Source organism: Gadus macrocephalus, chromosome 1 (assembly GCF_031168955.1).
Source record: "Gadus macrocephalus chromosome 1, ASM3116895v1".
Lineage (NCBI taxonomy): Eukaryota > Metazoa > Chordata > Actinopteri > Gadiformes > Gadidae > Gadus > Gadus macrocephalus.
Genome location: NC_082382.1, coordinates 22954040 through 22971539, shown reverse-complemented (window position 1 = coordinate 22971539; position 17500 = coordinate 22954040). Strand labels below are relative to the sequence as shown.

The window sequence follows — 17500 nt, the reverse complement described above, 5'->3', positions numbered from 1 at the left end:
CTGTAATCTTAACAGTTTAAACACTCTCATGCTGTGAGAGGCAGGAGGGGCAGAACTTTGTCTGTGATCACCATTCAGCCCAGAACCTGGAAACAGGCCGGGCCTGTATCAGAGGTCCACCCTGGCGTGCTGTGGTCCTCAGAAGCAGCTGGAGTCCAGGTCCTGCTGGAGACCAGGTCCTATTGGACCTGGAGCAGGTTCACAAACGCACATCCATGCACACATCCAACTGCGTTGAAACACACACACACACACACACACACACACACACACACACACACACACACACACATATCCATGCACACACACGATAAAAGACACAAACAAACACACACACACACACAAACATACCGAACGCACACATACATCATGCACACACATGAGAAAAGACACACAAAGAGACACACACACGCACACAAACACACAGAATCAAACGCAAACACACACACAAACACACACAGATGTTTTATGTGTTTCAACACAACTCTGATCCTGATGGCAGGGAGAGTGAATGCTCTTCACACCTCGTCATTATCATGAAGAAATTATGGGATGTTTGCTCTGTGTCAAAGAAGAATGAATACAAAGACAGAAAGGAAGAGAGAGAACAGGAGAAAGAGCCAGAGCGGTTTGAGGAGAGAGACTTTTATAGATGAGGTTTCTGTGAGAAGAAACCAAACTTAAGTATTACCACATGGTCAAATAAACCTGGCTCTCTCTCTCCCTCTCCCTCCCTCCCTCCCTCTCTCCCCCGCCCTCTCCCTCTCCAGTGTCAGTGTGTAAGTGTTGGTCTGTATGCGAGTGTTTGTGTGTATTTAATAAAGAATAAAATTGTATTGAAAGGAAGGGAGAGACAGAGGGGAGAAGAGGGAGAGAAGGAAAGAGAGAGAGTGAGAGAGAGAGAGAGAGAGTGTGGTAAAGAGAGAGAGAGGTAGAGAAATACACACACAGACCACAAAAATACACCTCATAAACAAATTGAACTCTGTCACACTCTACACCATATATACACTCACTCAATGCATGCATACACAAACACACTGCATGCACAGCCACACACAAACGCACTGCATGCAATCACACAATCTCACTGCATGGACTCACACACTCACTCCATGCACTCACACAAACTCACTGCATGCGCACACAAATTCACTGTATGCACACACACACACACACTTCATGAAAACTCACACAAAAACACTGCATGCACCCATAAAAACACACTGCATGAACACTCACATAAACACACTGCATGCACTCACACACTCTGCATAACGTGCACAAGCTGCATGCACTCACACAAACACACTGCCTGTACACACAAACTCACTGCATGCAACTACAGAAACACACATGCACAAACAAACTCACTGCACGCACTTACACACACACTCACTCCCACACACTCACTGCACTCACTAACACAACCTCACTGCACGCACTCACACAAACAAACTGTATGCACACACATAAAACTCAATGCATGCACTCACACAGAGCACTAACACAACAAACACACAGGCAGAGCCAGAGATATTCCAGAGACCACTGAACTGTCATCATACCGTCACCATGATGTCACGATCCAACGCTTGACGTGTGTGTTTGTGTGAGAGAGAAAGAATAGTCCATGTCTGTGTGTCGTTATCCGTGTCCCTGCATGTGCGCGTTGGGTTGGGTGAGTCTCCGTCTGAATGTGTGTTTGATCGTGTTGTTGACGTGTGCGTGTGTATTTGTGTTTACATCCATGTGTGTGCATTAATGCATAAGTTTCCTTGAATTAGTTTGTGCGTGCATGTGCACGTGTGTGCGTGCATGTATGTGTGTGTGTGTGTGCGTGCATGTGTGTGTGTGTGTGTGTGTGCTTGTATTTGGTTGTGAACAGTTCCTCTGTGTAAAGGTCAGGGTCCTGCTGGAACAACAAAGTGTTTTTAATAACAAGCGTGGCTCCTGACTCAGTAGCCAAGGGGGGGGGGGGGGGGTCCACGGCGGTCAGGGCCCCCGCGGCGAGTAAGCAGCTCTGAGGGCCGTGCGGTTCTCCAGAACTCGTTCAGGATTCTGAGGACCAACACACAGACACGGGGTAACCACAGACTCCAGTCTAGCAGTGTTACACAGAGTGTGGGTTTGCTTGTGTGTGTGTGTGTGAGTTACTGTGTGTGTGTGTGTGAGCCGGAGTGTTTGTGTCTGTGTGTGTTTATGTGTGTGTGTGGGTGTGTGTGTGTCTGCTTGTGTGTGTGTGTGTGTGTGCGCGTTTGTGTGTGTGGTTTGGCCTCTCTCCTCCGCTTTAATGTCTTTTGACCAATACTAAGACGAGATGTTGAAATATATTAAAGTAAAGACATTTATCGGATTTACTTTTATATTAAGTTATAACAATATCCACAGTTGATTAACCAACCCACCTACTTTCTGCATGAATGTGTGTGTGTGTGTGTGTGTGTGTGTGTGTGTTTAAATATGTATGCATGTCTGTGTGAATACATGTGAGAATGTGTCTGTGTGTGTGTGTGCGTGTGTGTGTGTGTGTGTGTGTATGTGTGTGTGTGTGTTTGTGGGTTTATGTGCAAGTGTAAGTGTGTGTACATGTGTGTGTTTGTGTGTATCTACCTCCATGAGTCTGTGCCTATGCCTGTGTGTGTTAGTGCATGTGTGTGTGTGTGTGTGTGTGAGTGGCGTGCGGGCATGCGCGCATGTGTGCGTGCGTGTGCGTGCGTGCGCGCGCGCGCGTGTGTGTGTGTGTGTGTGAAAGTGTTAGTAGGATCCACATGGCATCACATGTAAGCTGACGCCTCGGACGAACTCTGTGAACCCTTAACTCCCTGACCCATGACCTCTGACCTCCCTAGGTCCAGGTTCCCCTTCTGGCCCCACCTCAGAACTTGGGGTTGAAGGGCTCCTGCTCCGGCTAAACCTGTGGCTCAGCCATTACTGACGGCTCCCTGGTGACTGCTCTTGAATGAGTTATCGCAGATCCAGAGTTTAAGGCCCAATCCCATTTCTACCCCTTACCCCTTCCCCTTGTTTTGAAGGGGTAAGGGGAAGGGGTAAGGGGAAGGGGAAGGGGAAGGGGTAAGGGGTAAGGGGAAGGTGGAAGGCGTAAGGGGTAAGGGGTAAGGGGTAGAAATGGGATTGGGCCTAAGACTTAATGTGAGACACTTCAGAGATAAGTTTCTCCAACTCTGTTCTTGGAGGAGTGCAGTGGAAGGGGAGGGCTGTGGGGCTCTCCCTGGGCCTGAACTCGTCCATCACCGTGGCGGCGGCGTTATGTAAGACCACAGCAACACATGGAGCCGTCTCTATTCAGACAGGCTTGGCCGGCAGCCACACACACACACACACACACAGCCACACACAGGCACGCACAACACAGGCACACAAAGGCATAAACAGGCACACACACACATGTACACACGTGCACACACAATGCACAAACACACACAGGCATACACATGCACACACAGGCACGCACACACACACACACACACACACACACACACACACACACACACACACACACCAACCCGGTATCACGCCAAGGCGTAAGGATACATACGTGTGTCCACATCGCAAGGCGTGTTCAGGTTCACGCTTTGCCTGACCAAAGCGTCACCCTGAACACGCGTCCTTCTCCATTCGAAATGAATGGGGGAATAGCACCAACAGGGGGCGATACGTTCTCCTAGCATTTGGTGAAATTGTTACGTAGCCATATTAATCGTTATTATCTGAATGGGAAATGCAATATTTTAGGACAGATACACCATTAAACGTGTTTCTAATGACATTTCTAGCGAGAAATTTACATTTTCCTTTCATAATATTCAGTCAGTGGTTGTGTCTGATCTTTAGTTTTATAGTTATTGGGAAGATTTTATCGGCTCGCTCGCATGTTTCAACGACGTCAGGTTACTAGGGACGCTGCTTTCGCTAAACTAGCAGCTCACGTGTTTCCTGCGTTTGTGTTATTAAACCGTTACTTTATGTAACTTTAAATGATATCATCGTGTTAGAAACACGTATATCTGAGAGCAGTGGTGAAGTATTGTTTAGATTGCTGTCAGGTTAGCCTGCTGCAGCCACATCCTCTCGGTACAGTTGTTATCATTTAGCATTAACTAAGCCTGGCCACCAGCGAAGAAGAAGAAGCCGGTCCTCGCCTATGCTCGCCTCCGTTTCTATTCGCGTGCTTGTGCGTGCTCGTGTGCTCGTGGACTCGTGAAACGTCATCAGTCGTTGCCCGAGCACTGTTCCAATTCGAAGTACGCATGCATCGGAGGTGGCTCGTGTGTACTTGCAACCGCTATAAATCCCAGGATGCATTTCCCACATATATATATTTATATAATATATAATATAATATAATAAATAATAATAATAATATACGATAATATAAAAATATATAATAATAATAATACATTTAATTTAGAGGCGCCTTTCAAGACACCCAAGGTCACCTTACAGAGCATAAAGTTATCATAAATCGTTTAAAAACAAGACATTGTGGAAAAATAATAATAATAATAATAAACAGACACGTTTGTTGAGGGGGGGGGGACACGTTAGTAGAATGGGGGGGGGGACACGTTTGTTGAGGGGGGGGGGCACGCTCGACAACGAGAGTTGGTTTTTATTGAACGCTCGACAACGAGAGTTGGTTTTTATTGAACGAGACTTCAACACGGAACAGCTGCACGAAACGATGGTCACGTCACTCTCGGTGACGGTGTCGACAATAATGAACACACGAACAATGTTAATAGAACAACACACAACCACATAACATCCCGAACCCATTAACCCCACTTAATCCTAACAACAAAACAAGTTAACAAAAGCCCCATTTGTCAACTGAGAACCCCAATTCCCAGAATCCCCCGCGGCTCCGGAACACGGCGTATCTTATATTAATCTTTATTATCTGAATGGGAAATGCAATATTTTAGGACAGATACACCATTAAACGCGTTTCTAATGACATTTCTAGCGAGAAATGTACATTTTCCTTACATAATCTTCAGTCAGTGAATGTGTATGATCTTTATTAATCTTTATTATCTGAATGGGAAATGCAATATTTTAGGACAGATACACCATTAAACGCGTTTCTAATGACTTTTCTAGCGAGAAATGTACATTTTCCTTGCATAATCTTCAGTCAGTGAATGTGTATGATCTTTATTAATCTTTATTATCTGAATGGGAAATGCAATATTTTAGGACCGATTCACCATTAAACGTGTTTCTAATAACATTTCTAGCGAGAAATATACTTTTTACTTGCATAATCTTCAGTCAGTGATTGTGTCTGATCTTTAGTTTTATAGTTATTAGGATTTGATCGGCTCGCTCGCATGTTTCAACGACGTCAGGTTGCTTTCGCTAAACTAGCAGCTCACGTGCTTCCTGCGTTTGTGTTATTAAACTGTTACTTTATGTAACTTTTAATGATATCATCTTGTTAGAAACACGTATATCTGCCCAGTCGCCAAAAGCATACCTACGTTGACAGTGTACGTTTCGTGAACACTGGATTACGTCGCATTTCAACATAAAATAGCGTGTTATACACACACACACACGCACGCACACGCACAGACACACACACGCACGCTCAGACACACAGACACAGACACAGACACACACACACACACACACACACACACACACACACACACACGCACACGGTGCATTTCGCTGCTAAAACAACAACAAAAAAATATTCCCTCAAATAGTATTACTTTCAAAACGTTAGCCAAAATGGCCAATAATATCATTTTTTATTTGGGATGCTTCTAGGACATTTTGGGTGGATTTTGAACGGTATGTGGGGGGCACGTTTTTTTGCAGGACCTGGCAACCCTGCGCTGTTGCCCGAGATCTGGATCCACCCCGGCGTGGTGCCGTCTCCTTTTGACCTTTTGACCCCAGACTTCTGGGGGAATAGCTGAATCAATTCATTAGTCAATCAGAAGCATGTAAATATCTTCACGGTGGCGTAAGAGGACGAACAAGGTGTCCTTCAACATCTACGCTTCCGGGCGATTGCAATGGTGCCACACATGAGCATATTCGAACATGTTTAATGGTAGTAATTAGCTGTCGAAATTGGAGGCCTTAATCAATACTGAGCAGCTATTGATTTGCTTCCCGATAAAGATTTGTCACAAATGACATGTTATTTAGCATCTACACGTTGAGCTGAGTCCAATGACACCAAGAACGACACTCTAGCTAATGGTAACATGTATTTTACATGGTACACCTAGGTCTAGGACATGATCTCGGTGTAGCAAGAGGCCGAGCTTGATCTCATTGGACTCAGCTTAACGTGTCGATGCTAATTAACATGTAATTTGTCAAAAATCTCCATCGGGAAGCAAATCTATAGCTGGTCATTATTGATAAAGGCCTCCAAAATCGACAGCTAATTACTACCCCGAAACATATTCAAATATGATCATGTGTGGCACTGTTGCAATCGTCTCGAAACGTAGATGTCAAAGGATACCTTGTTTGCTCTTTTGCACCACCGGGAAGATATTTTCATACTTCTAATGGATTGATTCATTTAAGGTTCTCGGAGTGAGACTTTAAGTGGCTGCAGCAGAAGTGTTGAGACGAAAGATGATATCAAGAGATTTATAGAATATTCCCATTCACATTATGATTCTTCGTCGTAAAATCCGACGAAACATCCTTTACATTCACAGAGCGAAGATTATGAAAGTCCAGGCTCAGCAAGTGCTCCATCTCGTTGCACCTGCACCCAGCGGCTCGCTTGCAAGATTTTGGCCTGAAGTTCTTCCCAGACCTACACCCTAGCCATCCAACATGCATATCTGAGAATCAGGCCTCTCTTTAATAATGACAAAAAGTTATGAGAGAAACACACATTAACTTTTTGTTATCTCATAAGCGGCGTGGTGCCGGCTCCTTTTGACCTTTTGACCCCCGACTTCAAAAACGTGGCCACAGGCCAGCTGTGTCTACACACCTTTAGCCACAAATGTACACCTCCATCCCATAAAAAATGGGGACTAGAAACTAACCTCTGTCTTATGTACATTTACTGTACTGTTGGAGGTCACACCCCTTTGCCGACCTTTTCGAGATAGCTAGGGATGCTAAAATGTTTACACACATTTCCCGGGGCCCCGTGTACGACATATCCGAGATTTGGAGTTCTAGCCCTTAGAGAAAAAAAGTTTTCCCAAATGGAGTGTCATTTGGACAAAGCCCCTCAGAAGTGTAGCCTGCAAGTCCTAATGGTTCAGAATGTGGTGGAAAAACAGTTTTTGAGACAGGAAGGTCCTACCGCCCTGAAATTTTAATACCTTATTCTAGGGCCTAACTGGGACCTCCGCACCGAAACTTGGCCCGGTCGGACCCCGAGGGCAGGAAGGGGGGGCCCTTCCTGCCCGAGACTTGGCCCGGTCAGACCCCGAGGGCAGGCCCCCCCTTCCTGCCCTCGGGGTCCGACCGGGCCAAGTTTCGGTGCGGGGGTCCCAGTTAGGCCCTAGAATATGGTATTCAAATTTCAGGGCGGTAGGACCTTCCTATCTCAAAAACTTTTTTTCCACCACATTCTGAACCATTAGGTCTCGCAGGCAACACTTCTGAAGGGGCTTTGTCCAAATGACAGTCCATTTGGGAAAACTTTTTTTCTCTATGGGCTACAACTACAAATCTTGCATATGTCGTTCTCGGGGCCCCGGGAAATGTGTGTCAACATTTTAGCATCCCTAGCTATCTCGAAAAGGCTGGAAAAGGGGCGTGACCTCCAACAGTACAGTCAATATACATAAGACAGAGGTTAGTTTCTAGGCCCCATTTTTTGCGGGATGGAGGTGTACATTTGTGGCTTAATGTGTGTAGACACCGCTGGCCTGTGGCCACGTCTTTGAAGTCTGGGGTCAAAAGGTCAAAAGGAGCCGGCACCACGCCGCTTATGAGATAACAAAAAGTGAATCTGTATTTCTCTCATTACATTTTGTCATTATTGAAGAGAGGCCTGATTCTCAGATATGCATATTGGACTGTTAGGGTATAGGTCTGGGAAGAACTTCAGGCCAAAATCTTGCAAGCGAGCCGCTGGGTGCAGGTGCAACGAGATGGAGCACTTGCTGAGCCTGGACTTTCATAATCTTCGCTCTGTGAATGTAAAGGATGTTTGGTCGGATGTTACGACGAAGAATCATAATGTGAATGGGAATATTCTATAAATCTCTTGATATCATCTTTCGTCTCAACACTTCTGCTGCAGCCACTTAAAGTCTGACTCCGAGAACCTTAAAATATGAATCAATCCATTAGAAGTATGAAAATATCTTCCCGGTGGTGCAGCAGAGCAAACAAGGTTTCCTTTGACATCTACGTTTCGAGACGATTGCAACAGTGCCACACATGATCATATTTGAATATGTTTCGGGGTAGTAATTAGCTGTCGATTTTGGAGGCCTTTATCAATAATGACCAGCTATAGATTTGCTTCCCGATGGAGATTTTTGACAAATTACATGTTAATTAGCATCTACACGTTAAGCTGAGTCCAAAGAGATCAAGCTCGGCCTCTTGCTACACCGAGATCATGTCCTAGACCTAGGTGTACCATGTAAAATACATGTTACCATTAGCTAGAGTGTCGTTCTTGGTGTCATTGGACTCAGCTCAACGTGTAGATGCTAAATAACATGTCATTTGTGACAAATCTTTATCGGGAAGCAAATCAATAGCTGCTCAGTATTGATTAAGGCCTCCAATTTCGACAGCTAATTACTACCATTAAACATGTTCGAATATGCTCATGTGTGGCACCATTGCAATCGCCTGGAAGCGTAGATGTTGAAGGACACCTTGTTCGTCCTCTTACGCCACCGTGAAGATATTTACATGCTTCTGATTGACTAATGAATTGATTCAGAAGTCTGGGGTCAAAAGGTCAAAAGGAGACGGCACCACGCCGGGGTGGATCCAGATCTCGGGCAACAGCGCAGGGTTGCCAGGTCCTGCAAAAAACGTGCCCCCCACATACCGTTCAAAATCCACCCAAAATGTCCTAGAAGCATCCCAAATAAAAAATGATATTATTGGCCATTTTGGCTAACGTTTTGAAAGTAATTCTATTTGAGGGAATATTTTTTTGTTGTTGTTTTAGCAGCGAAATGCACCGTGTGCGTGTGTGTGTGTGTGTGTGTGTGTGTGTGTGTGTGTGTCTGTGTGTCTGTGCGTGCGTGTGTGTGTGTGTGTGTCTGTGCGTGTGCGTGCGTGTGTGTGTGTGTATAACACGCTATTTTATGTTGAAATGCGACGTAATCCAGTGTTCACGAAACGTACACTGTCAACGTAGGTATGCTTTTGGCGACTGGGCAGATATACGTGTTTCTAACAAGATGATATCATTAAAAGTTACATAAAGTAACAGTTTAATAACACAAACGCAGGAAGCACGTGAGCTGCTAGTTTAGCAAAAGCAACCTGACGTCGTTGAAACATGCGAGCGAGCCGATCAAATCCTAATAACTATAAAACTAAAGATCAGACACAATCACTGACTGAAGATTATGCAAGTAAAAAGTATATTTCTCGCTAGAAATGTTATTAGAAACACGTTTAACGGTGAATCGGTCCTAAAATATTGCATTTCCCATTCAGATAATAAAGATTAATAAAGATCATACACATTCACTGACTGAAGATTATGTAAGGAAAATGTAAATTTCTCGCTAGAAAAGTAATTAGAAACGCGTTTAATGGTGTATCTGTCCTAAAATATTGCATTTCCCATTCAGATAATAAAGATTAATAAAGATCATACACATTCACTGACAAAAGATTATGTAAGGAAAATGTACATTTCTCGCTAGAAATGTCATTAGAAACGCGTTTAATGGTGTATCTGTCCTAAAATATTGCATTTCCCATTCAGATAATAAAGATTAATATAAGATACGCCGTGTTCCGGAGCCGCGGGGGATTCTGGGAATTGGGGTTCTCAGTTGACAAATGGGGCTTTTGTTAACTTGTTTTGTTGTTAGGATTAAGTGGGGTTAATGGGTTCGGGATGTTATGTGGTTGTGTGTTGTTCTATTAACATTGTTCGTGTGTTCATTATTGTCGACACCGTCACCGAGAGTGACGTGACCATCGTTTCGTGCAGCTGTTCCGTGTTGAAGTCTCGTTCAATAAAAACCAACTCTCGTTGTCGAGCGTTCAATAAAAACCAACTCTCGTTGTCGAGCGTGCCCCCCCCCTACAAACGTGTTCCCCCCCCTCAACAAACGTGTCCCCCCCCCCATTCTACTAACGTGTCCCCCCCCCCCCCCCCCCTTACAATCGTGTGTCCCCCCCCCCTCAACAAACGTGTCTGTTTATTATTATTATTATTATTTTTCCACAATGTCTTGTTTTTAAACGATTTATGATAACTTTATGCTCTGTAAGGTGACCTTGGGTGTCTTGAAAGGCGCCTCTAAATTAAATGTATTATTATTATTATTATATATTTATATATTATCGTATATTATTATTATTATTATTATTTATTATATTATATTATATATTATATAAATATATATATGTGGGAAATGCATCCTGGGATTTATAGCGGTTGCAAGTACACACGAGCCACCTCCGATGCATGCGTACTTCGAATTGGAACAGTGCTCGGGCAACGACTGATGACGTTTCACGAGTCCACGAGCACACGAGCACGCACAAGCACGCGAATAGAAACGGAGGCGAGCATAGGCGAGGACCGGCTTCTTCTTCTTCGCTGGTGGCCAGGCTTAGTTAATGCTAAATGATAACAACTGTACCGAGAGGATGTGGCTGCAGCAGGCTAACCTGACAGCAATCTAAACAATACTTCACCCCTGCTCTCAGATATACGTGTTTCTAACACGATGATATCATTTAAAGTTACATAAAGTAACGGTTTAATAACACAAACGCAGGAAACACGTGAGCTGCTAGTTTAGAGAAAGCAGCGTCCCTAGTAACCTGACGTCGTTGAAACATGCGAGCGAGCCGATAAAATCTTCCCAATAACTATAAAACTAAAGATCAGACACAACCACTGACTGAATATTATGAAAGGAAAATGTAAATTTCTCGCTAGAAATGTCATTAGAAACACGTTTAATGGTGTATCTGTCCTAAAATATTGCATTTCCCATTCAGATAATAACGATTAATATGGCTACGTAACAATTTCACCAAATGCTAGGAGAACGTATCGCCCCCTGTTGGTGCTATTCCCCCATTCATTTCGAATGGAGAAGGACGCGTGTTCAGGGTGACGCTTTGGTCAGGCAAAGCGTGAACCTGAACACGCCTTGCGATGTGGACACACGTATGTATCCTTACGCCTTGGCGTGATACCGGGTTGCACACACACACACACACACACACACACACACACACACACACACACACACACACACACACACACACACACACACACACACACACACACACACACAGGCGTAGGCACAGACTCATGGAGGTAGATAAACACACAAACACACACACACACACTTACATTAACACACGGAATACAATCATGTGTAACACGTGCGGTGGCTGAGGAGTGAGTGACAGCTCTGCATGTGGTGGGCTGCACAGGAGGAGGCGGGACTAAGGCAGCTGCTTCCAGTCCAAAAAAATGAACCACGCAAGCACTTTGTGTCCTCCATGCAGATGTCAACAGAACCACGCAGTCGTACTGGGGGCTACTGATCAGAGGTAGAACTGTCAACAGGTACTACTGTGGTGCTGGTGAACACACCAAATATAAGCAGCACTGTCAAAGCTTATAATCAAATGAGAATATGCATGTACAATCTGACAGCTTACTATTTAACTCTATCCATTAACTATTTCACTCTGTACATGTACTATCTAACTCTGTACATGTATTATCTAACTATAAATGTACGATAAAATTATGTACGTACTATTCTGCACATAAGCTATCTAACTCTGCACATGTACTATCTTACCATATAGCTATATACATACACTATCTAACTCTGTACATATACCATCTAACTGTATAAACATGTACTATCTAACTCTGAACATGCACTATCTAACTCTGCACATTAACTATCTAACTCTGCACATTAACGATCTAACTATATATACGTAAACTATCTAACTCTGCACATTAACGATCTAACTGCACATTAACGATCTAACTATATATACATAAACTAACTTACTCTGAACATGTACTATCGAACTCTGCACATTAACTACCTAACTCTGCACATAAACTATCTAACTCTGCACATTAACTATCTAACTCTGTAGCCCATAGCTTTGTACTAAAACTTTGTACGTTTTATAACTTAGTCAGCAAGATCCACACCATGAGGCAGGATTTAATGTAGAGGGAAAATAAACGGCACCAACAGTAAAGCTCATTGTTGGGATTCTTGGCCTGTGTTTGTGGACTGCCTCACAATATGCCGCAGGAGTATGTGTGCGTGTGTGTGTGTGTGTGTGTGTGTGTGTGTGTGTGTGTGTGTGTGTGTGTGTGTGTGTGTGTGTGTGTGTGTGTGTGTGTGTGTGTGTGTGTGTGTGTGTGTGTGTGTGTGTGGCTTTCCCTGGCTCTGGTTCACAGTTCTTACAAGTCTTTTTTTTTCACCTTTCAAGCACACACACACACACGCACGCACACACACACACACACACACACACACACACACACACACACACACACACACACACACACACACACACACACACACACACACACACACACACAAATGTGTAATCCCTTTCTGTGATTACAGTTGAAAGTGTAAGCTATTTAAAGTTTTATGTGAAGTTAAATGTGTAACAGTTGAAAAAATCTTTGAGGAAGAAGGGTTTTTAAAACGGAGCCATGTAACCAATGATTATTAAACCTTAGCTAACTACAAATAACTCACTGACTTCATCGTTTATTCATTCAAAAAGATCATTGTAATCAGACATGGCCATACACTTAGCTATTTCCATAAAAACATTATTCCATTACACCTAGAGAGTCCTTACTCTGTTATAGGTTGCCCTTCGATCTTGCGTTCGACTGGCTCTCCTCTCTCTCTACTCGCTGAGACTCGTAAAACCATCCATGGTAAATGATCTGGTAAAACCATAATGAAGATGTTAACATTTATTTGCTCGGCGGTTTGAGTTTAATACCGAACGACAGCGCCATCTAGTGGCGCCGCACAGTCACCCCGACGGGAGTTACATTTGCGTGTATCATGGATACAAGCAATTTGTTAATTAAATAATTCAGTTGGCTGCACAATAGACAATCAGAGTCACCAACCACCCTTATGAAATTTACAAAGGTAAGGTTTGTCAACAACAATGATACAAGTTTTACTTTGAATAAACAGGCATCTACACACATCATTTTGACAATATCTGTATAGAAGGTTTAGACACTGTTGATATGAACACTGTTCGAAGCCCACATATGAGACGTTCTAGAAGGTTAGGAGCCGCTATATACTGCTTCACCTAATGAACATAATGGTGACACAAACACACACACAGGCATGCATGCATATACATCCACATACATGGGCACGCACATGCATATACACACACCCACAGGCCTGCACGCACATACACACACATAGATGCGTGTACACCCACACAGCCACTCACACCAACGCAAACACACATGCACACGCAAAATACACCCACACCCACGCACATGTATGCACACATACCCACACCAACACACGTGTATGCACACACACACAAACACACATGCACACACACAAATGCACGTGTAAAAAAACACACCCACTTAAACCCAAGCACACCCACAAGTGGTTCCCAACCTATTTTGAGCCTGTGACCCATTTTCTTTTTCAAAAGGCGCATTACTTTCACCCAATCAGCTTTTAGTGTCAGGTCTGCTGCACATCAAACATTCCGCTGCTCAAACTTCACGAGAGCTTTCCAGCATAGCCACCGACCACGTATGCAAATCAGGTGACCGTAAGGGGAGCGGGACCCACAGGTTGGGAACCGGGGTCAGGGGCCCAAGACAGGCTGTCTGTCTACAGGCCCTTATTATGGCCCCCTGAATGAGTGGTACACTGTTGTACTGCTGTAGTACACACAGTCCATCTGACACCGACACTGACCTTAAGACGGTCCGGGGGTTTGGGGGCGTGGCCTGCGGCTGCCCAGCGTTCCAGAAATAGCATCATCGCTGGAGACGACCAATGAGGGGTCAGCAGGGTCCGCGATCACCCGTCAAAACCACAGGGGGCGCCGGTGAAGGGACACCTGAGACGACGAGTCACATGGTCAAGAGCGCCCGGTTTCGACGCCTGACCCATTCACACACTCACGCATTCACACGTTCACAAGCTCTGGTACTGAGGCGTTCACAAGACGCACAAGACGCACGAGACGCCCTGTAGTCAAACAAAGACACAGAGACAGACACACACACACATACACACACACGGACACGTCATCGCACGCCACCATTCTCCGGACTCCTGGGACCGACTGACCTATGACCCTGACTTATGAGCTCGCTGAAGCCTACAGGCAATCTGAGTTTCATGTCCTCAAACGTTGATATCACGAAACGAGATGGGGAATGAGTTGGCCCCGCAACTTAACGGCAACACCTGACCAAAACGGGGTGTTACGGTATTACGTCACGGGTGTTGACCGGTGTGAATGGGGAAAGTGACGTCACACCCGCGGCTGTCACTCGGTCGCGGGGAGCGAGATAGGGCGAGGCAGAAGGAGGCGGGGGGGGGGGGGGGTCGAAATCTGCCAATGAGATGAAATTCAATACCGGGTCCTCTCCGGTATAACGGGCACGAGCACGAACACGCGGGCTTGCGGGGGAACGCGAGTTACTGAACTTCAGCGACCACCTCCCAGACTGTTGTTGGAGCAGATCCTTTCATCTGGATCCAGGCCGGCAGGAGACCACATACCCCGGGAAACCCTCAGTCCGTCCTGAAGACCACGGAGCTTCTAGTGGATCTGCATCTCCACAGATCAAAGGAAGGTCAGAACTTGATCTTTTATTCTGCTCGGTTGATTCTGCTGATCTCATGGTGAATGTGGTTTCTGTTGGAAGGCCTGAGAAGCACAGCTCAAAACATTTAAATTTGTCTTTTATTAGATCCTGAATAATGATTTCACAACACGAGCAGTGGAGTCTTTCACAACTTCACCAAGTCTGTTATCGACCGACAAAAAACCTTATTAACTACAGTATCTGGTCGATATAGCCTATCAGCTTCCTCACCGGCCTGGTGAGAACGTAACCTCCGTACCCAAATTGATTAAAAAGCTTCCATATTCTCCCAGTTTGATGCAAACACTTTTTCTGAACATGAGTCAGAATTAAAGTAATTAATTATAACCACTCACGTAGCGGACGCCACGCAGTCCGCCTCAAGTCCTTCTCTGCTCCGAGGGGGCGGGACTAGCTCTATTCCAGCCAATCAGGCGCAATCCAGCTGTGTAACCATTGGTTACCACCGTGGTGCTATTATGGGGTGCATTACACGGCAGACTGACAGAGGGAGATAGTTTCAGCCACTTTCACTTCGGAGGAGATAAGATATTTACCAAAGTCTGGGCGAACCGCGCGGATTCGCGTCGCGAAGCGCGTTCACGTGGCTCGTATAGCCACGCGTGCACGAGCGGTGCCGGGGAAGACGAGCTGCCCGTCGGAACCGAACGGCGGTGAGCGAACCAACAGAACAACTGTGACGACTAATGACACAAAAAAGTGTCATTAGACGTTAATAGCCGGCATGTGCATACGATAATAAACGAGTCGACCTAAATGTTGAAAAACAAGTAGCGCAATGGCTTCCCTTCACTGACGTGTGTGTGTGTGTGTGTGTGTGTGTGTGTGTGTGTGTGTGTGTGTGTGTGTGTGTGTGTGTGTGTGTGTGTGTGTGTGTGTGTGTGTGTGTGTGTGCGTGCGTGCGTGCGTGCGTGCGTGCGTGCGTGCGCTTGTGTGTGTGTGTGTGTGTGCGCTTGTGTGTGGGTGTGGGTGTCCTCAGTTCCAGTTGGTTCCATTCATCGTTTTTTTCTTTGTTATTCATTTGATTCCATCATCTTAATCTCCCCTCTGTTCCAGAGTGGTCTCTTACTCCACCCTTTTGTTGGGAACCCTCCACCTCCCTAACAGCTCCACACTCGTGCCCAACTCCTGGATCACATTGCCCAAGACACCACGCCCCCCCCCCCCGCCCCAAACACCACCCAAAACCCCCAACCTGACAACCACCACCACCAACACCATCCCAGACACCAACACCACGTCTCCCACCCGGACCACTACCAGCACCCGGACCAGCACCCGGACCCCCACCCCCACCGAGACCAGCACCATGCCGGGCGAGGACTCCCAGCCCCCCCAGGCCAGGCAGAGGAAGAGGAAGGGACGGAGCTCCAAGGCCAAGGGCCGGCCCCCCCCGCTGGGGGCCCCGGACGGGGAGGGGCCCCAGCTGGCCCCCCCGGTGCTGGCGGCCCCCAGCCGGGGGCCCCTAGCGGGTCTGCAGGTGCGCATGGAGGAGGAGTCTTCGCGGGCCGTGTGTCTGCAGGTCCTGCTGCCCTTCCTGCTGGCCGGGATGGGCATGGTGTCGGCTGGGATGGTGCTGGACAGCGTCCAGGTAGGAGGTGTGTGTGTGTGTGTGTGTGCGCGTGTGTGTGTGTGTGTGTGTGTGTGTGTGTGTGTGTGTGTGTGTGTGTGTGTGTGTGTGTGTGCGTGTGTGTGTGTGTGTGTGTGTGTGTGTGTGCGTGTGTGTGTGTGCGTGTGCGTGTGTGTGTGCGTGTGCGTGCGTGTGTGTGTGTTGGGGGTTCTTGGGTAGTTGTGTGTCTGAGAGGTGACTTTGTGCCTGGGACGTGTATGTCTGGATTTGTGTGTGTGTGTGTAGTTGAGTGTGTGTGTGTGTGTGTGTCTGGCGTGTGTGTGTAGTTGTGTGTGTGTGTGTAGTTTTGTGTGTGTGTGTGTGTGTGTTGTTGATGTTTCTTTGTCCTCATTCAACCTATATATCCTTGGATTTGGTTTGCAGCCAAATTGGCTCTTAAGTAATCACGCATACACACACACACACACACACACACACACACACACACACACACACACACACACACACACACACACACACACACACACACACACACACACACGCACACACACACACAAACTTCTACCAGTACAATGACCGACAGTATTTAACATGCACCAGAAATGCAATTCTAATTTACTGATCATATTTTGTAACAATATATTGACAGAACCAAGCAGTGGTCTAGGTTAGGCGACGTCTATCTGAGGATGACTGCTTGAAGTGTAGTGCCACAGGCCATTTCCCACCAAATCCTTGAGAAGCGTGGGGTGATTGGGTGTCGGTACCGCTGCTGGCCACAGAGGGCACTGTGTTTGGACGTTAACACATTAAGTATTAATATGTTGTGTTTGGGTCTCCTGAAA

The 17500-nt window shown here is 45.9% G+C and overlaps 3 protein-coding genes across 5 annotated transcripts in view; 1 reads left to right on the top strand and 2 right to left on the bottom strand.

The window, feature by feature from the left end:
• LOC132463097 (proteasomal ubiquitin receptor ADRM1-like) overlaps positions 1-17500 on the bottom strand; it is a 409794-nt gene that overhangs the window by 234913 nt on the left and 157381 nt on the right. The gene's annotated exons all lie outside the window — the stretch shown is intronic.
• Positions 1-17500, bottom strand: part of LOC132463270 (troponin C, skeletal muscle-like) — a 376397-nt gene that overhangs the window by 294496 nt on the left and 64401 nt on the right.
• LOC132458713 (solute carrier family 41 member 1) overlaps positions 14828-17500 on the top strand; it is a 19322-nt gene continuing 16649 nt past the window's right edge. The window contains exons 1-2 of one of the 2 annotated variants that reach the window (XM_060052957.1): positions 14828-15052; positions 16142-16676. In XM_060052957.1, coding sequence (XP_059908940.1) covers positions 16395-16676 — 282 coding nt within the window. In that variant the 5' untranslated portion in view covers positions 14828-15052; positions 16142-16394. Of the gene's footprint in view, positions 15053-15555; positions 15739-16141; positions 16677-17500 lie in introns of those variants that run through there. The other variant, XM_060052968.1, reaches the window with a different exon arrangement.